Below are 26,777 nucleotides of genomic sequence, written 5' to 3'. Positions count from 1 at the left end.
AGCCTCTTTTCCAGTCAATTGCACAGGACTGGATGGCCTTCATGGTTCAGATACTGGGTTCAGCAGGGTTCTCTCTGGGAGTGGAGTGGGGTCTAGTTAGGGTGACCAGATAGCAAGTGTGAAACATTGGGATGGGGTGGTAATAGATGCCTATGTAAGACAAAGCCCAGAATATCGAGACTGTCCCTATGAAATTGGGACATCTGATCGCCCTAGGTCTAGTGGTTAGGGGAGGGAGAGTCAGGAGCCAGGACTCCTGGTTTCTTTCCCAACTTTGGGCCATAGGGTGGCCATGGGCAAGTCACAATCCTCAGGTGTATAAATAGGGGAGCTGAGAGGAAGAGTCGGGAGGCGATTTTACCTCTGTCTTGGTGAGAGGGATCCTTGACTCCTGCGTCCCGTTCTGGGGGCGCATGTGGAAAAGCTGAAGAGGGGACAGAGAAGAGCCCCAGAAACGATCTGTGGCTGGAGAAAAAGGTCTGATGGGGAGAGATGGACCCAGTCCTGAGCTTCTCAGATTAGAAGGTTGAGAGCTGACTTGGTTCTGGGCTCTGAGTGCCGTCGCGGGGAGAAATCCTGCGAGCTGAAGCCTCTGAGCTAGTGAAGAAAGGCGGAGGAGCTGGTGCTGGGAGCTGCAGGCAGACAAATCCCAGCTGAGACAGGAGGCACCAGTCTGACTTTGAGGGGGAGTCACTAGGGGAACAAACTCCCGAGGGCCGTGGCTCCATCTCGGACCCAGAACGGGGCCCTTTCTGGAAGGGGCTTTCACCGAATGCGGTTATTGGGCTCAGTGCAGGGTCACTGGGTGAAACTCGCTGGCCTGCCATGTCCCCTCTGGGGACGGGGAATGGCCCCTCTGGCCTCAGAGTCTATAAAAACGACAGTTGCTTCCGCGCATGGTTTCCCCACCTGTTGGATGTAAAGAAGGTGGCTCAGGCTGGCAGCTTGTATCCTGGAAAGGTTTCGAGGGTCACCTGGACATGAGCTTCCGGCGCGATGCTTTAGCTAATCATAGAATCGTAAGACTGGAAGGGACTTTGAGGTCCTCTAGTCCAGTCCCCTGCACTCAAGGCAGGATGTGTTATTATCCAGACCATTCCTGACGGGTTTATCTAACCTCTTAAAAATCTCCAGTAATGGAGATTCCACAACCTCCCTAGGCAATTTATTCCAGTGCTTAAGCACCCTGACAGGTAGGAAGTTTTTTCTAATGTCCAACCTAACCCGCCCTTGCTGCGAGTCCATTGCTTCTTGTCCTAGCCTGAGAGGTTATGGACAATATCTTTTCTCTTTCCTCCTTGTAACAGCCCTTTATGTACTCAAAAACTGTTATCCTGTCCCCTCTCAGGCTTCTCTTCTCCAGACTAAACAAAACCATGTTTTCTAGACCTTTAATCATTTTTGTTGCTCTTCTCTGGGCTTTCTCCGGTTTGTCCAGATCTTTCCTGAAATGTGGGGCCCAGAACTGGACACGATACTCCAGTTGAGGCCTAATCAGTGCGGAGTAGAGCGGAAGAATTACTGCTTGAGTCTTGCTTACAACACTCCTGCTAAGACATCCCAGAATGATGTTTGCTTTTTATGCAACTGTTACATGGTTTACTCATATTTAGCTTGTGGTCCACTCTGACCCCCAGATCCCTTTTCGCAGGACTCCTTCCTGGGCAGTCATTTCCCATTTATTGAGTATGCAACTGATTGTTCCTTCCTAAGTGGAGAACTTTGCATTTGTCCTTGTTGAATTTCATCCTATTTACTTCAGACCTTTTCTCTTGTTTGTCCAGATCATTTTGAATTTTAATCCTGTCCTCCAAAGCACTTGCAACCCCTCCCAGCTTGGTATCGTCCACATACTTTGTAAGTGTACTCTCTGTGCCATTATCTAAATGATTGAGGAAGAATATTGAACAGAATCCGACCCAGGACCGATCCCTGTGGATAGCTGGCAGTAAACCTGTATTCATTAAGGATTAGCGTGTCCTTTGTATTGTCGTGGCTGCGAGGGGCATGCCCAGTGCCCATTGTGCTGGGAAATGCACAGACCAGTCTAAAGGCCATCTGAGCACAGTTGAGGCAGGGGAATGCGCTCAGGTCCCCAGAGCCCTTCGGGGTGACTCCATGCCCCCATCCCGATCGGAGATCACCCCGTTGAGGGAGTTGGTGGCCAGGGAACTGCCTCCTACCAGCCCACCGGACGCTGCAAGTCTCGTGTTTGGTTCCCTGCATCCTGACAGAGCTGGGAATGTGAAGGGCTTCTGTGTCGGGCCTGTGTGGGCTGCTCACCCTCTGCAGTAGTGCCGAGAGGCTGCATTTGGGGGGAGAGACACATGATGAGACAGTCCCTGCCCCACAGACCTGAGGGCCTCAGTGCGCATTAGTGTCATCCCTGTGTTAACGCTCGGCTGCAGAGGATGAGTCGCTGTGTGTCGTTCCATGGCCTGGGTTGTTCATAGATCGTCCAAGCCAGAAGGGACTGTTGTGAATATCTTGTCTGACTTGCTGTGTGAGGCCGTCTAGGAGGGCAAAGTAATTAACAGTGGGCCCCTATCCATTCATGTAGCTAGAGTTATTGGACCCCTGTGTCACAGAGTCCCCGGGCGATGCTCTGGAACTGCTCCCCACAAAGCCAGGCAGGACTCTGGGGAGCCTCCTCTCCCTTGGAGCAGACTTGTTCAGGGCAAGAAGCTCACACGTCTTCACCTCCTGGGTCTCTCCTTGGAGCATTCAGCATCCTCTGCCCCTCCATGCGCTTCCCACAGCGAGCCTGCCCCAGCGGGGTCCTGGGGAAGCCACAGGGTCCTGCACCCCCACTTTGCAGTCAGACCTGACTCTCAGCCAGCCAGTAACACAGAGGTTTATTAGATGACAGGAACAGGGTCTAAAACAGAGCTTGTAGATACAGCGAACCGGACCCCTCAGCCGGGTCCATTCTGGGGGGCAGTGAGCCAGACTCCCACGTCTGTCCTCAGCCAGCTCCAGACTAACAACCCCCCCAGCCCCTCCTCTCTGCTCAGCTCCTTTCCCGGGCCAGGAGGTCACCTGATCTCTTTGTCTCCAACACCTTCAGTTGGCACCTTTGCAGGGGAGGAGCCCAGGCCATCAGTTGCTGGGAGACAGAATGCCAGGCATTTAGGTGCACTGGCCCTTGCTCTGCCAGGTACTTAAGAACTGCCTAGGGGACACTGAGGCACCAACACAGTATTCAGAGAAAACATTAAGAACATTCCCAGTTCGTCACATCTCTCCCCCCTTCGAGACCGAACTGAGCGAGGTCACTCCAGCCAGTGACCTGGGGAAGTTCGAACCCACCAACGTTCCCATGGATGCCCCAGCATCTCTCCCATTCCTTGGTGTGAGTTACACCAGGACAGTCCAGTCTCACGCCCTCCCTTAGGTCGGGTGTGCTTGATGGCACTTGCAGGCCGCATGTGGGAAGGTTTATGTGGTTTGAACCCTTTTGCTATCCCCAATACCCCTGGGGTTCAAACTGGGACGGGGTCTTTTCCCAGCCCTCTGGGCTGCAATTCGGGCTCTCTAGGTTAAGAGCCCCCATCTTGGCCTTGGCCAGCTCTGGGCTTGGGCAGCCGCTTCCCACTTTGTGGCCCAGACACAACACCTCTGCCGTCCCCCTGTCAGGGACTTTACCCCAGACGGCAAAGTTCGTTGTCTGACCGCGAGAGAGACAGGCAACACCAGCAAGGTTCGATCAAAAGCTCTTTATTGACAAGTGCACGCATCAATAGAGAGCAGCTTGTTTTCCGAGAGAACCAGCCCCCTTTTTACATCTTAGTATAAGCCTATATAGACAGTTTTGTTGCGTCATAAATTATTTACTGGAGCAACCTACCCCCTTTTTCTAACAACTAGAAACTAGACACCTTTAGTATACATGTATGCCTAAAGTTAAAAATGTAGGGGAGTTAAAAATAAACAAAGAACAAAACCAGGGAGTAAAAACAAGGAGGCTGGGAAACTAGGGCTTTTATCAGTTTTTTGAAGAGCTGCCCGAACACAGCACATTTGGTACTATGCCAGGAATGCAGCTTTTTTTTTATCTTACTTTTTTCCAGCGCTTGTGAGACATGCTGCTGCTTTTCAGTGTTTTCCACTCAGGAATTACCCACAAACCTTTGTTAGCCTGACTTTGGTCAGGTTGGCATACCTGGTTTTGTTTGCTATATCTTTATTCAGGCCTAACACCCCCTTACACTTTCCAGCTTTTACCGTCAGTCCCACCTCCTTGAGGCAGCCCAGCCCCCTCTTCACCTGGGACACCTGTTCCTCCCAGGTCTGGCTAAAGGTGCACATGTTATCAGTGTCTGCCAGGGCCAAGTTCTCCATCCCCCTCAGCTTGTCTAGAATCTCCCCCGGCCTAGGCATGGGGTCTGCATCGGACACTGTGATGGCTTTAAGCTTCTGATAGCCCCCACAAAACCAGATCATCCTGTCTCCCTTGGGGATCAGCCCCACAGGTGAGGCCCATGGGCTGTAAAACGGCTGAATCCCATCTAAAGCCAGCATGTCCTTGACCTCTCTCTCCAGGTTCTGGGCTGCTTTCCCAGTGACTCTGAACGGGGAACACCTGATGGGGAGATTGGCTCCCACCTCAGGGAAGAGATCCCCCAGAGGGTCTTCCCCCTTCTCCATCCAATCCTCCCCCTTCAGGTCCAGGGGTCCCCTCACTCTCCTCCCATCCAGCAGCTCAAATGGGAAGAACCCTGTGGATTCCTGGGGCACCACCAGCTGCCTCCCGATTCCCCCTAATTCTACTTCCCCTTGGGGAGCCCATTCCCGGTACAGGACTCCCTTCTCCTGCAGGACTGTGTCCCTGCAGCCTTCCCCAAGGGGGTTTGCAGCGCTGTGGCCAGCAAGTTCCCTCAGCTTCTCCAAGGAGGGATCCCTCTGCAGCTCGGTCTGGGATTCAGCTGCTGGGGCAGGGAGTGGGACCTGCTCCCTCTCGCTGGCTGGGCCTGGGGTCACAGCCCCCCACCCCCCCCAAGCCCTGTCCCTGGTAGCTCCCTCCCTGCTGTGTAATCACTTCTCAGCAGCACGTCTGGACCAGGCAAACCTGGTTGGCAGCCAACCTGCCCAGCCTTGGTGTCCCCCCACTCAGCTGGGGTCTCAGCTCCCCCCTTGCTGTCCCAGTGGGGCCAGGCAGCGAGCTCTCTGCTCTGGTCACAGCATCAGAGCCAGCGTGAGCCCCCTCTCCGGTGTGCAGGGGGGCGGGGAGCGTCTCTCCCTCCCACTCAGCCTCAGGGGGCTGGTTACAGATAGGCAGGTATCCTGAGCCCAGCAGCCCCTCCCCCCTGCCAGCCAGGTCATTTGCGTTTTCACTGACCATTTCCATCCTCAAATTCAAACCCTCGGCCGTTACAGGAGCAGGGTCTGGATCCTCTCCCAAGGAGACACAGTCACCCCCCAACAGGACCTCACAGCCGATATCCTGGAGAACCCCAACTACCAGCCAGCCCGACCCCTCCTGGGTCTGTACAGGGATCCGGGACATAGGCAGGGCGAGGGGCTTCACCCAAGGGACCTTCATCCAGGTCCCACAGCCCCTCAGCATCTGCGACTGCACCACCACAGTTCCCTTTGTCCCAGGGTCTCACCACCCCAGGCATGTTTCCCCACTGACCCTTGGGCAGTCCCCTATGTCTCTCCGCTCCACCATTGCCAGTCCATGCTGCTGCTGCTTCTCCTGCAGCTTTTCCTCAGGCTCTTGCTCTTTCTCACGGTCCTCTCGCTCTCTTGGACTCTGCTCCCATCCCATCCGTCTCCGATCCCCTGATGGGGAACCCGATCGTGAAGACTCTTGTCTGGTTGGGGACCAGACTCTCGGGAATGCCTGGCTGCTGCTCCAGCTGCTCCCAGATCCTCTTGTAGCCCCATCTGGGCCAGGAATCTGCTCCTCAGAGCAGTCCTCCTCCTCCAGCTGCACGATTAACTGTGCCTTGGTGAACGTCCTCATGCGTAACCCTCTCTTTGTGCACAGGATCACAATGTCATTCTTAAGGAGATGGTGATAGGCCATCACTTCAGCGTTCCCAAGTGGCTCTGGACTCACAGGCCTGTGTGCTCTTGGCTCCCCCATGGTTTCCAGGAAGAACCTCTCTTGTGCCAGCCCTTCTCGTGGTCCCCACCTCTTTGCCAGGGTCGAGCTGCAGACTCCTCCGCCCCTGGGACTGCTCCTGCAATCCCCAGGGGAACCCTGCTACTGCAAAAATCCTTCTGTCTCCCAGGGTAGAGCGGCAAGCTCCTCCGCCCCTGAGACTGCTCGCTGCAGTCCTCAGGGGGACCCCGTTACTCCAACAGTCCTTCTCGCTGGTCACACACTCCCAGAGGTTAACTGCCCCCTGAAACCGTCCCTCTCTGAGCCTTCAGCACGCCTGGTCCTCATTATCCCTCCTTTGTTTTACTGCTCCCCAGTCACTTACTGCAAGAAGCGCCATTCACGGGGTGCAGTACATCCCACCACCGCCACCAGTTGTCACGGAGTCCCCGGGCGATGCTCTGGAACTGCTCCCCACAAAGCCAGTCAGGACTTTGGGGAGCCTCCTCTCCCTTGGAGCAGACTTGTTCAGGGCAAGAAGCTCCCACGGCTTCACCTCCTGGGTCTCTCCTTGGAGCATTCAGCATCCTCTGCCCCTCCGTGCGCTTCCCACAGTGAGTCCACCCAGGCGGGGTCCTAGGGGAGCCACAGGGTCCTGCACCCCCACTTTGCAGTCAGACATGACTCTCAGCCAGCCAGTAACACAGAGGTTTATTAGATGACAGGAACAGGATCTAAAACAGAACTTGTAGATACAGCGAACCGGACCCCTCAGCCGGGTCCATTCTGGGGGGCAGTGAGCCAGACTCCCACGTCTGTCCCCAGCCAGCTCCAGACTAACAACCCCCCCCCCAGCCCCTCCTCTCTGCTCAGCTCCTTTCCCGGGCCAGGAGGTCACCTGATCTCTTTGTCTCCAACACCTTCAGTTGGCACCTTTGCAGGGGAGGGGCCCAGGCCATCAGTTGCTAGGAGACAGAGTGTCAGGCATTTAGGGGCACTGGCCCTTGCTCTGCCAGATACTTAAGAACTGCCATGGGGACACTGAGGCACCAACACAGTATTCAGAGCAAACATTAAGAACATACTCAGTTCATCACACCCTGCTCCTCCCAGAGGCAGGGAGAGAACCCAGGAGTCCTAGCTCCCATCCCCCCAGCTCCAACCACTAGACCCCACTCCCCTCCCAGAGGTGGGGGTAGAAGCCAGGAGTCCTGGCTCCCAACCCTCCCTGTTCTAACCGACTAGACCCCACACCCCTCCTAGAGCTGGGATAGAACCCAGGAGTCCTGGCTCCCAGCCCCCCTGTTCTAAACCACTAAACCCTACTGCCCTCCCAGAGGTGGGGGTAGAACCCAGGAGTCTTGGCTCTCAGCCCTAACAATGGCTGGAGTGCTGCCTCCTCCATCTATGCATGGGTGTCTCTTGTCATCCTCTCTTCCCAATGCCTGTTTCCATCTGGCTGCTGTCCCACCTCACGCCCCTGTCTCACACTCGAGCACTCAGAACTTCAGAGCCTTGTCAGTCCCCCTCCCCCCCGGTGCCTGAACTGCCCAGTGGGAAGGGGCCTCTTATATGTAACCTGCCCCTTCCTGCTGCCAGAGCCAGTAGTGAGCCGTCCCCTGTCCCCGTGCTGTGGTGTGGAGCCAGCATTGTCCACAGAGCTCTGCAGCAGCATGGGCGGTGGCAGGGGTGCTGCTAGCCCCCTCCCTGGCTCACCCACTGTGGTGGGAATCTTATTGGGTGCATGCAGCTGCTGGGGGAATCGTGGTGGCTTCAGCTGCCCAACTGAGTCAACAGGATCAGATAGCATCAGCTGGAGGCCCCGTTCCTGCAGGGAGGGGGAAAATCAGAGACAGTCCTGGTCCCCCTTCTCTGTTCACTTCCCCTTCCCTACACCCTGCCCAAATGTTCCTAATGAGGAACAGGAGTCTCTTGCCACCACAGTTTGGGGGCGTGGGCCTAGCTGGCAATACCAGCTGCTTGCCTTTACCTTGTACCTGCTATGCTGAGATGCGGCTGCTTCTGGGGTGGGGCATGGGGGGCTGTTTATTCAGGGCCGTCTTGCCTGGCTCTGAGATGCACCTGGGGGTGGGGGCATTTAACAGCAACACAACAGTGCTATTTAGCAACCTAGATTTGAGAAGGAAAGAGAGGGAGGTTGGGGTTAGGGACTGTAATTATAAAGCCAGGAAAAAGGGGTTAACCAAGCCCCTACTAAGTCCAGGTTGATCTCAGCTCATTCGGGGTCTCTGGGAGCTTCCCTGAGCAGTGCAGGATATAATGCAGCTCTGCAATTACCCTCTGCCGCCTCCTTTTCGGTTTCAGGTTTTTGTTTTTCCCCTCATGTAAAACTGAATTTTTAATGCCCCCGCCTCACGCTTGATCTGGTTTTTTATTAAATTAGGGGCCGCTTCATTCACGCTCTTAGAATTAGACTGACTGTGGCGCACAGCTCGAGATGGTTCTGTCGCTTCCCATTACGGGCAGGGGGTCTGCGTGCCTGCCTCACTGGGATAATCGTCCTACAGAGGGGCGAATCCTAAGAGAGGGCTCTGAAAGCCGGGGCGGAGTGGAGAGGGGCTTGGAGGTGGGGGTGTTTGCCAGGCTAGTACCTCAGCAGCTATGGCTATTTTTAAACTATCTGTGTGTCTGTCCCATTGGCCGTGTGTCCTTCGTGTGCCTCTTTCTCTCTTGCAAAGATCCCTTAGCTGACTGGGAAGAAAAAAAAGCTTTTTCTTCTGCAGCAAAATCATCAGGCAAAAAATCTGCCTGGAGCCTTTTTCCTCTCTCATTTCTCTAACTGATCTAAGTGGAGCACAGAGATGGTGCAATTAGGGTTTGTTTTCCACAGGGCTAAGGGGCCCCACTCTCCCTGCTGCGCTGGGTGCTGCACAGACCTCACCCTCCCAGCTGAAATGCAGTGGAGGGACTGGGCATGATTCTGGTGGGGAGGGGGGGGTCCCAGCTATGTTGGGTGCTGTCCTGGCTCCCACCAGCCGAGATCAAAATGGGTCCCCCCCCATTGTGCTGGATGCTGTTCAGCCCCCCAAGCAGAGATCAGGGACCTCTATTGTGCTGGGTTTTGGCCCTCCTGGCTGAGGTTGAGGGCCCCCAATTGTGCCTGGTGCTGCCCCCCTTGGCAGAGATCGGTAGGGCCCCCTAGTGAGGCTTGGTGCTGGGCAGACACATAGCTAGTCGCAATCCTTGTCCCAAAATGCTTGCAGTCTAAGTGGCCCAAGGCAGAATTATCTCCCCAGGTTACAGCTGGGAAGTGAGGTTCTGGGAGCTGCAGGGACTGGCCCTGGTCACACGGGGAGCCAGCAGCAGGGCTGGGGAAGTGAACCCAGGTGTCCTGAGCCCCAGCCCACAATGCAGGTTTTCTTTGAAGGGGCTGAAGAGGGGAAATTGCAGCCAACAAGGTTATGGTTTGGCAGAGCTAGCGGAGGGAGGGAGCTGTGAGTGGATCCCAGAGCCAGCCTGAGAGAGGGATGCTGGGAGGGGGGTGGGTCTAGTGGTTAGAGCGGGGGGGGGGGGGAGGGAGGAGGCTGGGACTCAGGACTCCTGGGTTCTATCCAGGCTGTAGTGTGCTGAGTCAGGCCAGCCACAGTGATTAAAGTATGACTAATTCTTTTCCCATCCCTGTTCAGGGAGTGGGAGCTTCCCCAGCAATGATCTCTCTGTCCTTTACTCCCTGCTGACCCAGGCACGTTGCTTTCCCTTTTCTGCATTGGGTGTGTGTATCTCTGTGTGTGTGTGTGTGTGTGTGTGTGTGCGGAAACAAAGTGTCCCATGTCCTCCCAGCCAAACAGGAAGGCTGCTGTGGCAGGGACAATAGGTTACTGTCTGTGAAGCAGAGGAGCTGACACCTTACCCAGCAGCCTGGAAATGCTGGGAGAACTGGGCTGCAGGGGACATGTGGTCTGTGTGTGTGTGTATGTGTGTGTGGGATTTGCATCCATGTCCCCCAAATCCCTGCCCAGATACCACGCTGTGAGTGCCCCCAGCCTGGATGCACACAGGCTCCCCGCTCTACTGGAAGAGGAGAATGGGCCAGTCATTAAGGGGGCTGGACTGGGAATCAGGACTCCTGGGATCTGTCCCCAGTTCTGGGAGTGGAGTGGTGTCTAGTGGTTAGTGCAGGGGGGCTGGGAGCCAGGACTCCTGGGTTCTCTGTCCAGCTCTGGGAGAGGAGTGGTGTCTAGTGGTTAGAACGGGGCTGGGAGCTAGAACTCCTGAGTTCCATTCATAGCTTTGCTGCCAACTCACTATGTGATGGTGGTGAGTCATTTGCCAGCTGTGTCTGGTGAGTAACAGGTTTTCTGAGGTATGAAGCATTTATTAGCAGTTTGTTTCCTTCCCCCGGGGGCAGCAGGGAGCTGTTGCCACTGACAGCACCAGGCCTGGGACTGGCACAGGGCTGTAGTACAAGGTGTTGGTTAGTTCCCGTGAGGCTGTGGGCCCGGTTGGGGTAGTTGGGGTGGGAGCCGTGATCTCTCGGAGGATAGGTGGGGCTGTGTGTGAGTCATAGCAAGGGGGAATCCCCATCTGGGAGCAGCGGGGGTGGGGGCTGGCTCACAGTGGGGTGGGGAATGAGACGGGGTGGCTCAGGGCGGGAGGCATGGCTTTTCCTATCCATGGGGTATTCTAAGTCTTGTAGTGGTCTGGGACGGGGTGTGCGTGAGGGAGGTGGTGGCTGGCAGGCCCCGTACTGCTGTCTGCTCTGGGAACGGGTGTCAGGACTGGCGCAAGGAGATAAGCTGCATCTCTAGGGCAAACCCAAACCCGTCCCAGGACACCCACAGAGCTGGCACGACTTCAGCTGAAAGGAGGAAGCCTTTGTGTGAGAGCACTGGACAGGTGTGTATCTGTGCATGCAGGTGTGGGGATGTGGCTAGAACGTGTGTGTGTCTGTGTCGGAATACAACGGCACGTCGGACAGACAGACGGCCGAGGGAGCCAGGAGTCCTTGTTTCTGTCCCTGGGAGGGGAGTGGGGTCCAGTCGGTGAGATCAGGAGGGTCTGGGAGAGCAGACTCCTGGGTTCCATCCCAGCTCTGGGAGCGGCGTTTGGTCCAGCGGCTGGAGTAGGCCATTCCCCCACCCTTGCTAACTGGCTCTGTCTCTCCCCGCACAGTGGTCCTGACCCAGCGGGTGAAGGTCCGGAATGAGGTCACGGGCTACGTGGGCGATGAGGCCATGCTGCAGTGCCTCTTCCCTGCCACCAGCCCTGACATCAAGGTCAGCCAGGTTACCTGGATGAAGGAAATGGGGGGCAAGAAGCAGAACGTGGCTGTCTACCTCCCGGACCACAAGCCCAACTTCCCCTTGGACAACAGCGGCAGGATCCGGTTTCTGAACGTTTCCCTGCAGGACGCCACGCTGATCATCCAGCCCTTGCGCATGAGTGACGAGGGGACCTACGTCTGCGAATTTGCCACCTACCCTCATGGCAATGAGGACGGGATCACCACGCTCAGCATCCTGGGTGAGGGGGGCACGGGGTCTGTCCCTGGGGGCACCCAAGATGGGGAACTGGTTGGAAGGGGGAATGGCACATGGTGTGCCAATCCCGCGCCAGGCAGGGGACTGGCAGGGGGTGGGGGGGAGATGAGATACAGGCCTTCCCCTCTAGGGTGTGCCAATCCCACGCCAGGCAGGGGACTGGCAGGGGGTGCGGGGGAGATGAGATACAGGCCTTCCCCTCTAGGGTGTGCCAATCCCGCCCCAGGCAGGGGACTGGCGGGGGGTGGGGGGAGATGAGATACAGGCCTTCCCCTCTAGGGAGCACTGGCTCTGATCTGAGGAAGGGCGTATGGGGCTGACGGTTTGGCCTGCGGGTCCCTCTTCTTGGTGAATGGTCTGTGAGGATGCCCCTGGGATCAGCTGCAGCCTGTGCCGCACCCAGGGCAGGGGAAGTGGTGAAATCGGTGCCTCGGGGCTCCTCGTACCGGGTGTCTGACATGGGCAGAACTGCCTGTGCTAATTGCTTTGATTAACGATGGGGAAAGCATCATAAGGCATGGCTACCGAGGCACTCTTAGTGGGCAGCTGCTGGGAAAGGGATTTTCAGGGATGGGATCTTGGCTAGGAGGGTCCGGGGGGCTGGGACTCAGGACTCCTGGTTCAGCTCCCATGGAGCTTGCCCAAATCCAATCTCTGTGCAGTGCCCGGTGCGATGGGGCCCCTGATCTTGGCTGGAGGAGTCTGGGGAACCCCACTGGCTAACCCTGCCTTCTGGTCCCCTCAGCCAGGCCCACCAACACGGCGGAGTCGCGGAAGGTGGTGGTGGGTAACACCACGATCCCAGTGGCTGTTTGCACCTCAGCCAACGGCAAACCCCCCGCCCACATCAAGTGGCTCGCCACCCTCCCCGGCAGCTACAATGCCTCCGAGGTGACCAACGGAGATGGCACTGTCACCGTCACCAGCCAGTTCAACATGGTGCCCACGGCGGCAGCAGACCAGCAGCAGATCACCTGTGTCATCAGCCAGAGAACACTGGCTGCACCGGAGAACATCCCTGTCACGCTGTCTGTGCTGTGTGAGTGACGGGGCCAGGGCTCCCAGATCCCATCCGCAGCTCTGGGAGGGGAGTGGGGGCTGGTGGGTTGGGGGTGGAGGGGGGCTGGGAGCCAGCACTCCTTGGTTCTCTCCCCAAGACTTGGAGGGGAGTGGGGGCTAGTGGGTTAGAGTGGGGGGAGGGACTGGGAGCCAGGACTCCTGGGTTCTCTCCCTGTCCCTGTTGGGGGAGTGGTGTCTAGTGGGTTAGAGTGGGGGGAGTGACTGGGAGCCAGGACTCCTGGGTTCTGTCCATGGCTGTGGAGCAGGGATAGCTTGGGCCCCAAAAGCAGCTGGCAGAGTCTGACTGACCCCTCTGCTCTCTCCACAGACCCGCCACAAGTCACTATTGATGGCTATGATGACAACTGGTACGTGAGCCGGAGTGAGGCCACGCTGAGATGCACCGCCAAAGGGAACCCCAAACCCACCCATTACTCCTGGAGCACGTGAGTCCCTGCACAGGCTCATGGGGGAGGAGATGCTGCTGTTAGATTCCCTCTCCCCCGCCCCACCCCCCGACAAACACACTGGCTGACTCCTAGACTGGGGTCTGATGGTTAGAGCAGGGGGGCTGGGAGCCAGGACTCCTGGGTTCTATCCCTGGCTCTGGGAGGCATGTGGGGCCTAGCGCATTAGAGCAGGGGGACTGGAAGGCAGTGTTCCCTCTAATTTTTCCCACCCATGTGCGGAATGAATTTTGTTATGTACATACATATGGAGGTGATGTGTGACACATCACCTCCCTATTGGTGTATGGTACATAACAAAATTCGTGTGGGGGTGGGGCTGAGGGGTTCGGAGTATGGGAGTGGGCTCAGGGTTGGGGCAGAGGATTGAGGTGCTGGGGAAGGTGAAGGCTCCAGCTGGGGGTGCAGGCTCTGGGGTGGGGCTGAGGATGAGGGGTTTGGGGTGCAGGCTGCCCTGGGGCTATGGCAGGGAGAGAGGACTCCCCCCAGCCCTCTCTCCCTGCAGCAGCACCTGGGCTTCGGGGGGGAGGGGTGCCTTTCCCACAGCCATGGCACCTGCCAGGGCTAGGTTGGGACCCGGGGAGCGGTGCATCTCCCTTGGCCACAGCAGGTCTTTGACAGGGCTGGGTTGGGTCCAGGGCTGGAGGAGAGGAATATCTCCCCGCAGCAGCAGTGAGCACCTGCGCAGTGCTTAATAGGCTGCTGCGCGGCTGCACAGCTCAGAGGGAACTTAGGCTGGCAGCCAGGACTCCTGGGTTCTGTCCTTGGCTCTGGGAGGGGAGTGTGGTCTAGTGGGTTAGAGCAGAGGGGCTGGGAGCCAGGACTCCTGGGTTCTGTCGTTGGCTCTGGGAGAGGAGTGGGGTCTAGCGGGTTAGAGCAGGGGGGCTGGCAGCCAGGACTCCTGGGTTCTGTCCTTGGCTCTGGGAGGGGAGTGGGGTCTAGCGGGTTAGAGCAGGGGGGCTGGGAGCCAGGACTCCTGGGTTCTGCCCTTGGCTCTGGGAGAGGAGTGGGGTCTAGCGGGTTAGAGCAGGGGGGCTGGCAGCCAGGACTCCTGGGTTCTGTCCTTGGCTCTGGGAGAGGAGTGGGGTCTAGCGGGTTAGAGCAGGGGGGCTGGGAGCCAGGACTCCTGGGTTCTATCCCGGCTCTAGGAGGGGTGTGGGGTCTAGTCGGTTAGAACAGGGAGGACTGGGAGCCAGGACTCCTGGGTTCCGTCCTTGGCTCTGGGAGGGGAGTGGGGTCTAGTGGGTTAGAGCAGGGAGGCTGGGAGCCAGGACTCCTGGGTTCTGTCCTTGGCTGTGCGAGGGGAGTGGGGTCTAGCGGGTTAGAGCAGGGGGGCTGGCAGCCAGGACTCCTGGGTTCTGTCCTTGGCTCTGGGAGGGGAGTGGGGTCTAGTGGGTTAGAGCAGGGGGGCTGGCAGCCAGGACTCCTGGGTTCTGTCCTTGGCTCTGGGAGAGGAGTGGGGTCTAGCGGGTTAGAGCAGGGGGGCTGGGAGCCAGGACTCCTGGGATCTGTCCTTGGCTCTGGGAGGGGAGTGGGGTCTAGCGGGTTAGAGCAGGGGGCCTGGGAGCCAAGACTCCTGGGTTCTGTCCTTGGCTCTGGGAGAGGAGTGGGGTCTAGCGGGTTAGAGCAGGGGGGCTGGGAGCCAGGACTCCTGGGTTCTGTCCTTGGCTCTGGGAGGGGAATGGGGTCTAGTGGGTTAGAGTAAGGGGGCTGGCAGCCAGGACTCCTGGGTTCTGTCCTTGGCTCTGGGAGGGGAGTGTGGTCTAGTGGGTTAGAGCAGGGGGGCTGGGAGCCAGGACTCCTGGGTTCTGCCCGCATCATGGGAGAAGGGATGTTCCAGGGTCCAAAGGGATTAAATTTAAAGGAGGAGTGGCAGGGCCTGGGTCACGGTGCTGCTCCCATGGGGAGGAGGAAATGCAAACATAAACCAGCTCACAAACCTGTTTTTCTAGGTTGTGAAAGGCCTCAAGTCCTGTTCTGCTGGGTAGCGGGGCCCCAAACTCCCTAGAGCTAGGCTAGCAAGGGGCCCTGGCCAGTGTCTGTGGGCGGGCCCCTCACCCTGGGCTGGCCTGTCCCTGTGGAAGACTTGGCTGGCTGGGAGGGGGCTGTCTCTTTCTGTCCCTGCTTCTTCAAGGCCTGGGAGGCTGATGGGTCTGAACCAGTTCACCTGCCCCCGCCCCCCCCTGGAGGAACAGCTGCACCCGACCCCCCACCCCCAGCCACTGCTCGGTCAGGACAGCCAGCTGCTGGGTCACTCGGAGGCTGAGCTGAAAGGAGAGTGGCTGGGGGTGGGGGTCAGTGTATGGCAGCTGTGCTTACTTTGCACATCAGAGGGGTTATCTGGGGAGCCTCATCCAGCCCCTGGCACAGAGTTCGGAACTGTTGTGCCAGTGGCTGCCCACTGCTCCCCGGGTCTCCTGCTGCTCCCCGCTCCCCATGGTGTGACAGCAGCGAGTATCTTGGGGGTTGTTCTTGCTTTGAATGCACACCTGGAGGAGTCAAATGTCTAGAGCAGGGGGGAGGGGAGGCTGGGAGCCAGGACTCCTCGGTTCTATCTCCGGCTCTGGGAGGGGCGTGGGGTCTAGTGGGTTAGGTTAGAGCAGGGGGTTGAGGGGCTGGGAGCCAGGACTCCTGGGTTCTACCCAGCTCTGGGAGGGAAGTGGGGTCTAGTACGTAGAGCATTGGAGGGGGCTGGGAGCCAGGACAAACCCCAGGTCTGAGAAGGATGTGAGGTGGGTATGCTGGGAGTCAGACCCCACTGCCCTGGTCTCTAACCAGTCTCTCCCCTCCCCTTCCTTCCCCCAGCCCTAGTGGGCCGCTGCCCACCACGGTGCAGGTACAGGGCGACCGGCTGGTGGTGCAGTCAGTGGATGTGGCGGTGAACACGACCTTCATCTGCCATGTCACTAATAGCGTGGGGACGACACGGGTCGAGCAGACCGTCCTCGTGCGAGGTGAGTGCGCGGAGGTCCTTCCCCGGTGGCTGAGAACAGGCGGTGTCCCCTCCCCCAGCAGGTGACTGGTGTGTGATCTGGGTCCAGGGTCTGTTCAAAGGGCTGGAGGAGCTCAGGGTGAGGGTGGGAGGCTTGTTCAGGGCTGGGGGGTCTGTGTGCCAGGGAAGGTGGCGGGGTCTCATGCTGGGATATTGGGGAAGTTCCAGGGGGTGGGGCTCCCAGGGGTGCGGGAAGGGTGTCTCTGTCATGCCCTGGGAGGCGAAGGGGCCCATCCTGGGGGGGAGAAGGTGTCCCTGCAAATGCCCCCCCTTTCACCCCCTGCTTCGTCCCCTCTCCCCAAGACATTGCTCTGGTTCCTGCTTGAGCCCATGCCCTGTGAGCGAGGGAGGGTCTGCGAGGGGGTGCAAAGACCCTGTTTAGCTGGTGGAAGCTGCTTGGGGAATGTGTTACACCTCATTGTCTTTTCTGGGGGTGTGGTGAGCTCTCTCACACTCCTGCTGGAAGCTGCAGGCTCTTCCCTCCACTCCCTCACCTCCTCAGGGGTCCCACAGCCCAGGAGCTGGGGTAATCTCCCCCAGCTTCTCCTGATGAATCGGGGCGAGGCTGGCCTCAGGACTTCTGGGTTCTCTCTCTGGTTCCTAGAGGTGGGAGGCAGGGTCTAGTAGATTAAGCAGGGGGCTGGGCTGGCGTCAGGACTCCTGGGTCCTGTTCCTGGCCCCTCCCGCTGTTACTGCTCTGGTGGTGACTGGGCAGCATTGCGGGGATGGGGATGCTTGTGACTGTCCTGTGCCAAATAATTATCTGCCCTGAGGATTTACACCCAGGTGTGAGGCCCCTGCAGCAGCCAGGCTTTGTGGGCCATGCAGCATGTGTGAGCATTAGCATGGGGTCAAGGGGGGACAGTTAATACCCAAGTGCATTGTGGGAGGGCAGGGCAAACCAGGTGCATTGTAGGGGAGTGTGTGGGGCAGGGGATGGGGGATGTGCCATTAGCCAGATGCAGAGGGGGGCAGAAGGTGAGGCATGTGCCAACAGCCGGTTGCATTGTGGAGAGGGGGATGGGGGCTTGTTGTGTGCCAACAGCCAGGTGGGGTGGGGGTGGGGCATGTGCCAACAGCCAGGTGCATTGTGGGCTTGGGCAGGGTGTGAGTTTGTGAGCACTAGGCAGAGCGGGGAAGGGAGGGGAGACCCCGTCTTGGCCCCAGGAGGACCCGGCTCTGCATGGAAGCACCGCCTCGGATGACAAAGGGGTCACCACGGCCCTCCCCCTCGCCCCCAATGGCTCCATCCGCGGCTCTTCTGCCCAGCGGCACGTGGCGAGCAACGCCCCCTCCCCCCGAAGCTTGGAGAGTGACCCCCTGCCTCCATCTTTTCTCTACTCCAGAGCACCCCATGAGGCTGCAGAGCAGCGCCGGAGCTGTTGCCGGGGGTCTCGTCGGGGGCATCCTGGCCCTCGCCCTGCTCGGGGCTCTGGTATTCTTCCTGCTCCGCCGGCGCCACGCCCGACCCCCTGTCAAGGGTGCCTATGACCCCACCACCCGCATCTTTGGCAATGGGGCCGCTCCGCCCCCCAGCTTAATCTACCACCCCAACTTGGAGCTGGACCGGCCCCTCAGGGCCACGCCGGGTGAGGGGGCCCCCGGGGAGCAGTCCGGCCCCTACAGCTACCCCGGCCAGCGGCACGAGGAGGAAGAGGAGGAGGAGCGGCTTGACAAGGTGGGGCCCATGTCGCGGCTCAGTGCCCACCCCAGGCAGGGCGCGCCGAGCGGCTACGAGGACGACGACATGGAGTCACAGCATGACGGGTCCATCATCTCCAAGACGGCTGTCTACGTGTGACTGCCCTGCCCTGGGGGGAGCCGAGACAATGGCGGGTGAACCCCTCGCAGGCGAGGACGAGAGAGTCTGGGGAGCAGAGACGGATTAACTCAGGGGGCTGCGGAAACTCCCAGGGGGCGACAGGCTGCTGGGGGGCCATGGACGCTGGACTCCTGACTCATGATCCCGCCAGCCCCAGGCAGTAGGCGGGTCTCCGCTGCCTGGCCAGGTGGGGGGCGATGCACCCTTGTGTTGGGGGAAAGGGTCCGTTGACACCCATGTGCTGGGATGCGGACGCTGTGCTCTGGGTGAACACGTGGGGCGGGGGACCCTGGAGTGCCGGGGAGGGGGGCAGGAAGGTTCGTGCTGATGCCTTGGGTTTTGTACAACACAGTAGTTCCTGAGCCAGGCGTTGGGGGGTGGGGTGGGGGAACACAGACCCTCCCCCTTTAAAAGGTGACCCACGCCGCTCCCTGGATTGAGGATGTGATTTGCCTGATTCTGCGCCACCTGTAATGAAAGCAGGAGAGTTGGTGTGACTCCCTCCCCGTTTGGGGGGCTCCCCCGAGGTGCACCCTATGTCAGTGACCTGTCCTAGCGAGTGCCGTTGCTCCATTGTCTCCCAGTGTCTGTGACACACACTGTTTACACCCCTCCCCGCACTGTTCTCCCTGCCCCCCCGCTGTGTCTTACGGTGCCAGCTCCTCTGCCTCCCCCATGTAAATATCCTGAGCCCCCGAGAGCGGTTATTTTCGTAGTGTACTGGTTGCTATGGCACCGTCACCATCTTGTCTCCATTTTGTGTGTAATAAAGTCTCCTTGGAGCCCAGGCCCAGCTGTCTCTTCTCATTGCTGGGTGGGACTGGGGGCTGAAAAGAGTATTGATGGGGGCTTGAGCGGTGGTGCACAGCACCAAGTGCTGCGCAGATGGTGAGGGGAAGAGTCTGCATTATTTGGGGGGGCATGTGCATGAAGGCAGGTGTGTTTGGGAGGGCAGCTGTGTGTGGGGCCAAGGCGGGCATGCTGGGGGGGTGCAGTGGCAAGGCGGGCGTGCTAGGGGGGCGAGGTGCCAAGGCGGGCGTGCTGGGGGGGTGCAGTGGCAAGGCGGGCGTGCTGGGGGGGTGAGGTGCCAAGGCGGGCGTGCTAGGGGGGTGCGGTGCCAAGGCGGACGTGCTGGGGGAGTGCGGTGTCAAGGCGGGCTTGCTGGGGGCTTATAGAGGAAGTGAGTGGGGGAGGGCGTGTGCCTTACTGCAGAGTGGGCGTGGGAGGGAGCTGGCCGGGGGCACACTGGAAATGTATTGCTAGCAGGGTGAGGGGTGTCTATGGGGTATTGTGCTGGAGGCGTATAGAAGAGGGGGTGTATGGGGACAGCGAATCACCAACCATCTAGAAATGGCCAGAAATGATTTCTGTGGGCAGGAAAAAAACCCAAACTTTCCAACTGAAACAGCTGGTGCTTTTTGTTGTGCTGTCACAGAAATTTCCTTTTTAATCAACACAAAACAAAAAATCCCCCCCAGGAGGAGGGGTGGGAACATCAGACACCCCCCCCCCCCCCAGCTCACATGCAGTGTCTGGGGCGATGGAAAGTGTTAGTGGGGCCTGCTTCCCAAACGCAGCCTGCTGTGGGGCAGTTGGAAAACCTGGGACACGTCCATTTTATTGGTAGCAGGCAGGTCGGTGGCTGGCTTCGGGGGTCGGCCGGCTCTGTCAGCACCGCACTCATTCTGCTGTTTGTCTTGTGCCCGGCTCCCTGTTGTGCATTCCTAGAGTCTGGGCCGGGTGGGAGCTCGTCTGACGGGGGAAGGGTCGGCCTGGGGGCCCGTTGCCCCTGACTAGGAACTGGGCCCACCCTGGCGGACTGGGGAGGCCTGTGGGTGTTGCTGCAGGTGTCTGTGGTTTCAGGCCTGCGGCATCCGCTCAGGTGTGAAATGTGGTTTATGGTTCGTGCAGAGGCCATGTTGAGAGGAGCTGGGGCCAGATGTCTGGTGGGAGAGCCGAGACACCAGTAAGGGGACCCCAGACTGACTTGCTCTCCTGGGTTCTGTATTGGGGCTCCTCCCCCCACTCCTCCCTTTGAGGGTCCCTCCCTAATTCTCTGCTGCCCCCCCTCCCGCTGCCACAATTCCCTCCCCTCCCCTCTGCCACCCACCTCCCCCACTGCTGGGATCCCCCTAATGCTTTGTGACCTTGGCGGCGAGTGCCACCCCCCCAGGCTCGAGGAGCTGGGGAGACCCGGGCTCTGTGATCTGTTGTGGGACTTGTCCTCCCCACCCCCCATGCTGCTCTCGCATGGCTTCGCAGGCCTGGGGCAGCCCCCCTCCAGCCCCCATGTCCCTTGGGAGCTTGTGGTGTCAGTTCAGCAGTCCTGCGGTTGTTTTTTGGCTGACCTGGTCCTGACCCGGCAGCTCCAGCTTTGAAGAGAGAGTTTCCTAATCCTACCTCACAGCACTGGAAAGGCCTGGGACCTGCCCCCCAGCCCAGGGTCCGAGAAGCTGCCTTTGAGCTGAGGCTTGGAATCTAGCAGTTGCCAGGTGAGGGCCCATCTAGCCCAGCATCCTGTCTCCCATCTGGTGCTGTGTGTCAGAGGGGAGGTGTGAGACCCTGCCAATCCCCCCACCCCTCGCGCAGGTCTCATCCTGACCCTCCTAGAGATCAGTGTCACAGCCGTGCTGGGGTGTATAAGGGGGTTAGTACTTTGCTGGTGTTTTCCCTGGGTGACTCCCCATGTCTGGTAGCAGCGAGTTCCGAGTCGTTTCCTTTCATCCGTTGGGAATCTCCTGCCTGATGTTCTTGCTGAGCGTCCCCTTGGCTAAGCAAGGGGTTGGGGCTGACAGGCACCCCATCCCCCGCAGGAGCCTCAGTCTTGCTGACTTGCAGCAGGGAGCTGGGACACCTGTCTCCTCCGGCTGCAGCCACAAGGTAGCATGGGGCGGGGGGCTGAGGGCAGCTTTTGTAGGTGCCTAAAGACCAATTAACTGAAGCCCTCCCAAGGGCTGGGAGCTGAAGGGTAACAGCAGCCATACTGGGGCCATTCCCCTTTTACATGAGTGCAGCCCCCACATCCCTGCAGGGGACCAGTGCTGGGGAGCTGAGGTTGAAGCTGCCTGAGCTAAAAATAGCACCTGCCCCTCTCCCAGCCCTGGGCTGGGCTCTAGATCTGGGGGGATGGGCTGGTCACAGCCTGCGGGGTGGGTGCAGGCTGGGGGAGGGCATGCCAGGCAGGGTGCAAGGACAGAGCATATGCCAGGTAGGCGACTTTGTGTGGGATGAGGTCATGACAACAGGAGGGGTGCTTGCTAGGCAGGGGGTCTCTGTGGGGTTGGTAGGGTTCATGCTAGGCAGACGGTCTGTGTGGGGTTGGTAGGGTGCATGCTAGGCAGGGTGTCTCTGGGGTTGGTAGGGTGCATGCTAGGCAGGGGGTCTCGGGGGGGTGGAGGTGCATGCTAGGCAGGGGGTCTCTGTGGGGTTGGTAGGGTGCATGCTAGGCAGGGGGTCTCTGGGGGGTGGGGTGCATGCTAGGCAGGGGGTCTCTGGGGGGTTGGTAGGGTGCATGCTAGGCAGGGGGTCTCTGGGGGGTGGAGTGCATGCTAGGCAGAGGGTTGCTGTAGGGCAGAGGGAATGGCAGTCAGGTGCCGGGACTGTGCTAAGCTCCATACCTGCCGCTCTCTGCAGCCCAAGGGGAATCCCTTGGGGTGAAGGCAGAAGTGAAAGGGTGAGTCCTTAAGCACCGGTGGGTGACGCCATCCCTGTCTCTGCCCGTTCCTGGAAGTCCTGTCACTTCCTCTCTGCAGCTCTCCTGAGCTGCGGGCGCAGTTCTAAGTGACTGTGGTGTATAAATAGCCCATGTTTATTCCTGGCAGGGAAGTGGGACTGCAGGGAGAAGCGGGGATTTTCCCAGGGCTCAACAGCAAGGATGCCTGGAGGTTAGAGACACGTGTAGCCCATCTGTGTTTGTGCAGCGCCTGGCGCGGGGGGCTCCTGCTCTGTGACCTCTCTCTGGCGTCTGTCTGAGCCTGTAGGGGTCGCACTCCATGTCGTGTAGCTTTTCTCCCAAAAACCTGCAGGCTAGAACTTCCCTTTTGTAAAGTGCGCAAGCCAAGCCCCTCCCATCCCATCAGCCCATGACTCCGGGAGCTGGGGGGTTATGGGACATCCCCCCACCGTGCCCATCTCTCCCAGGGGTTGTGGAGTTAGCAGGGAGCTGTTGGATTCTGCAGCTGCCTGTAGCAATTGCTCAGCTGTTGAAGGATCAGCAGATGGTTCACTAATGTGTGGACCCTTTGGACCCACCTGTAGCAAGCACAGGTGGGGCTGACCAGGAACCTGTCCCGCTTGGGCTCTTCCCCAGTGGCTGTAACTGCGGAGTCACAGGGACAGGTTTGTTTTTCTGTTTATGCAAAAGGGGAAACACCAAGCCGAAGCCTGGTATCCTATTTTGGTTTCATCAAAACATTTCTAGGGAAACACCATTTCCCTCCCCTCACAGCCTGGCTGTTTCCTGCCAAGGGAGGAGAGGGTGGGAGAAACTGTTCAGCCAGTTCTTGCCTAGTGCTGCGCAGCCGGGGAGCTCAAGGTGCTTTGCTGTCCTGCTCCTCCCCCCAGGGGCTGTCCCCACACAAAGCGTGAGCCCCCTGGAGACTCACCCCTGCAGGGGCTTTGCCCCGTAGGCCCACCCTAAGGAACATGAAGGCTGGGGTCGGGGCGGGGGGGGGGGGAACAGGGGATGGAACTCAGGGCTCCTGAGTCCTAGGCAAGGGCCTAACCATTGGATCATCCTGCCTTCCCTTTGGGAGGGGGTCACTAGTCCGGCATCCTATCACCCTCCCTGCCCAGTGCCTGTGGCCTCTGGTAATGTGCCCCTCAAGGAAGTGTCCTCTGATCCCTGAATCTCAGGGTCAGGGAGCTGGGGGACTGGGGTTTGCAAAGTTGGGGGTCTCAGCTGGGGGAGTCTTGGGGCCCCACAGCCCAGGAGGGAGCTAGAGGACTGGGGATCTCAGCTAGGTGGGGTCTCTGAGCCCCAGAGCCTGGGAGATAGGAATGGGAGAGTTCACAGCTGGGGGAGTCTTGGGGCCCCACAGCCCAGGAGGGGACTGGGAGGGGTGTCCCAGCTGGGAGTGGGCTTGGCCCAAGAGCCCAGGAGGGAGATGGGGTCCCAGGCCCATGGCACCTGGGGGGGCAGGGGCTGAGGGGTGGATGAGAGCTGGGCACACCTCAAGGCTGAAGGTGAAACCTGAAGTTCACCAGTCCAGCTGCAGCTGCGCAGGGCCACGTAGGTGGGTGCTGAGTCTGGGGTCACATAAACACCAATCTGGAGCCCATGTGGGGTGGGGGGACGCACTGATGCTTGGGGGGAAGAACCAATGCTTGTCTGCAGGTGCTGGGGGGATGGGAGCTATGGGGGGGCTGGCTGCACGCCAAGGGAGTCGAGCTTTGTTCCCGGGGGGAGGCAGTGAGATAAGATAAGGGGCCCGCTGCATTCCCAGCCCTGCAGATGGGAGGAGGCGATGGGGGGCCCTGGGTGAGTGTTTCATTGCTTTGGTATTTCATCTGCACACAGTGAAACTTGGCTCCGATTTCTCCCCACGTCAGTGGCGGGGGAGGGGGAACGCTGAGACAGCCCCTCCCCCGGTGAGAGCTGATGGGTTTTGGATCCCATGAGTCACCTGCTGCCATCCCGGCACAGGCAGCAAAGGCCTCCCTCCCCCCCAGTGTCTCAGCAGAGCCCTGGCTGTGCCCTCAGGAGTGGGGCTAGTGGTTAGAGCCGGGAAGGGGGCTGGGAGCCAGGACTCCTGGGTTCTATTCTGGCTCTGGGAGGGGAGAGGTGGTAAGTACTGAGCATCTGCCCTGTGAAAAACCAGGCTCTCTTTTCAGGGGTGTTGAGGTGGGTGCCCAAAATTACCAGGCCCTTTTGGAAATCTTGGCCACTGTCTGTAATGTGGGGAGAGTGGTGTTCTTACTGACGTGTTGTGGGAGGCTCGAGAGGCCCAAGTGTGGGGGCCTCATGTGGTGCCAGGCACTGCACGGATCCCAGCTGAGGCGGGGGTGCCCCATCAGGCTGGGTACTGAATCATTCCTGGTCGAAGTCGGGAAGACAGCCAGAGCTCTTACCCCATTTCCCAGCTGAGAACTGGCTTCCGAGAGAGGCAGGGACTGGACCAAGCTTAGCCAGGGAGTCAGCGACAGCTGGGAACAGAACCCAGGAGTCCTGAGATCCAGCCCTGTTGCTTACGCTCTACCCACCCTCCCCGGCGGAGGAGGAGACTCCACTGACATAAACCGCCCTGGGCAGCCATAGGAGCTGGCAGAGTTCGAGTTACAAGTGCCTGTTAAACCTCTGCTTTGGGTCATGTGTCAGCTCTCACCTCTTGAGAATTGAGGGGCTTCCCCATGGCCAGGGACCCCCCATAACTGCAGGGTTTCCGGGGCAGCCTTTGGGTACGTCTCACTAAGGGAACCTGATGCAGGGTTGCTGGATGGGGCCAGGCCAGCCTGGCCCAGCTGGCTCTGAGATCTCTGGCTCCACGAGGGTTTCTGCAACATGGCAACTTGAAAGCCTTCCCCCACCTCCCCGCACCACCACACACACAAAATGAAATGGCCTGGCTGAGTTGCAGCAAAGCAGCCGGCGCTCCCAGCTTCTTGTGCATAATGCATGGGGCTGTGTGTAATTCTGGGAAGGGGAGTTTGCAGGCTGGAGAAATGGGAGGTGGGGGGGTTCTGTACCCCCCCTCCAAGCCTTGTGCTCAGGAACAGAACCCAGAGTCCTGGCTCCCAGCCCCCCCCCAACACACTAGACCCCAGAGCTGGGAATGGGACCCAGGAGTCCCCGTCACTCTCATGCAATGAACCCCCCTGCCCCCGGCAGCCACACTCCTTGTAGCGGGGCGGGTGGTGGTGGTGGGGAGCTGGGGTCAGCTTTGGTGGGGTCCCACCTGGTCCAGTGCCTGGTGCTGGGCCCACAGACTGGATTGTGTGGCCCGGCAGCGCCACCTGGTGGGCTCCTGAGGGCTGGGCCAGAGTGAGCAGCTGGGAGCCCAGGGGCTGGGGGTGCCTGGCCCAGTGGGTCAGGGGTTAGGGCTGGGAGAGGGACAGGGGCTGGCCTGAGGGAGGGGTAGAGGTTAGATTTCAGTGGGGGGCTGAGGGGCACTGGAGGGTGGGTGAGGTTAGGGGCAGGTCTGTGATGCTGGGGCTGTGGAGGGGATGCAGGATCCTGAGAAAGGTTCCTTCATGCCCATGGGACGCCCTGGGGGGGCCACATAGAGGCTAGGGGGGTGATAGCCCCTCCCCCCACTCACACCCCCTCTTCCTCTCTCTCCTAGCCCAGCCCAACATGGCTGGCGCGGGCACCACAGGGGGCATCATCGGCGGCATCATTGCTGCCATCGTGGCCGTGGCTGTGGTAGCCACTGGGGTCCTGATTTTCCGCCAGCAGCAGAAAAATCGCACAGAGCAGGACAACGAGGAGTGAGTGACTTGGGGCTCGGCGAGCAGGGCGGGTCTGGGGTGCAGGGGTTGGGGTTTGGGGAACAGGGCAGTGTTTAGGGGAGCAGGGGTTGGGGTTTGAGGGGAACATAGTGGTGTCTGGAGGTGCAGGGGTCAGGGTTTGGGGAACCAGGCAGTGTCTGGGGCTGCAGGGGTCAGGGTTTGAGGGTTTGGGGAACACGGTGGTGTCTGGGGCTGCAGGGGTCAGGGTTTGAGGGTTCGGGAAACATGGTGGTGTCTGGGGCTGCAGGGGTCAGGGTTTGAGGGTTCGGGAAACGTGGTGTCTGGGGCTGCAGGGGTCAGGGTTTGAGGGTTCGGGGAACAGGGCAGTGTCTGGGGCTGCAGGGGTCAGGGTTTGAGGGTTTGGGGAACACGGTGGTGTCTGGGGCTGCAGGGGTCAGGGTTTGAGGTTCGGGGAACATGGTGGTGTCTGGGGCTGCAGGGGTCAGGGTTTGAGGGTTCGGGGAACAGGGCGGTGTCTGGGGCTGCAGGGGTCAGGGTTTGAGGGTTCGGGGAACATGGTGGTGTCTGGGGCTGCAGGGGTCAGGGTTTGAGGGTTTGGGGAACACGGTGGTGTCTGGGGCTGCAGGGGTCAGGGTTTGAGGGTTCTGGAAACATGGTGGTGTCTGGGGCTGCAGGGGTCAGGGTTTGAGGGTTCTGGAAACATGGTGGTGTCTGGGGGTGCAGGGGTCAGGGTTTGAGGGTTCGGGGAACACGGTGGTGTCTGGGGGTGCAGGGGTCAGGGTTTGAGGAACACGGTGGTGTCTGGGGGTGCAGGGGTCAGGGTTTGAGGGTTCGGGGAACAGGGCAGTGTCTGGGGCTGCAGGGGTCAGGGTTTGAGGGTTCGGGGAACATGGTGGTGTCTGGGGCTGCAGGGGACAGGGTTTGAGGGTTTGGGGAACACGGTGGTGTCTGGGGGTGCAGGGGTCAGGGTTTGAGGGTTCGGGGAACATGGTGTCATCATCGGCGGCATCATTGCTGCCATCGTGCCTGTGGCTGTGGTGGCCACTGGGGTCCTGATTTTCCACCAGCAGCAGAAAAATCGCACAGAGCAGGACAACGAGGAGTGAGTGACTTGGGGCTCGGTGAGCAGGGCGGGTTTAGGGGGCAGGGGTTGGGGTTTGGGGAACAGGGCAGTGTCTGGGGCTGCAGGGATCAGGGTTTGGGGGTTCAGGGAACAGGGTGGTATCTGGGGTGCAGGGGTCAGGATTTGGGGGTTTAGGGAACCTGGTGTCTGGGGGTGCAGGGTTTGGGGAACAGGGCAGTATCCGTGGCCACAGGGGTTGGGGCTTGGCGAACAGGGTGGTGTCCGGGGGCATAGGGTTTGGGGAACAGGGCAGTGTCTGGGGCTGCAGGGATCAGGGTTTGGGGGTTCAGGGAACAGGGTGGTATCTGGGGTGCAGGGGTCAGGATTTGGGGGTTCAGGGAGCCTAGTGTCTGGGGG

At 59.5% G+C, this 26,777-nt stretch overlaps 1 protein-coding gene across 3 annotated transcripts in view; it reads left to right on the top strand.

The window, feature by feature from the left end:
- The window catches only part of NECTIN2 (nectin cell adhesion molecule 2), a 43,562-nt gene that overhangs the window by 13,755 nt on the left and 3,030 nt on the right, over positions 1–26,777 (top strand). The window contains exons 1-6 of one of the 3 annotated variants that reach the window (XM_050930841.1): positions 10,668–10,906; positions 11,183–11,533; positions 12,296–12,589; positions 12,938–13,055; positions 15,882–16,030; positions 25,171–25,315. In XM_050930841.1, coding sequence (XP_050786798.1) covers positions 11,245–11,533; positions 12,296–12,589; positions 12,938–13,055; positions 15,882–16,030; positions 25,171–25,315 — 995 coding nt within the window. In that variant the 5' untranslated portion in view covers positions 10,668–10,906; positions 11,183–11,244. Of the gene's footprint in view, positions 1–10,667; positions 10,907–11,182; positions 11,534–12,295; positions 12,590–12,937; positions 13,056–15,881; positions 16,031–17,414; positions 18,171–25,170; positions 25,316–26,777 lie in introns of those variants that run through there. The other 2 variants (XM_050930839.1, XM_050930840.1) reach the window with 2 other exon arrangements.

Source organism: Gopherus flavomarginatus, chromosome 20 (assembly GCF_025201925.1).
Source record: "Gopherus flavomarginatus isolate rGopFla2 chromosome 20, rGopFla2.mat.asm, whole genome shotgun sequence".
In the NCBI taxonomy this organism is placed as follows: Eukaryota; Metazoa; Chordata; order Testudines; family Testudinidae; genus Gopherus; species Gopherus flavomarginatus.
Note: the sequence above shows the minus strand (reverse complement) of the source record. Positions and strands in the feature narration are given on the sequence as shown.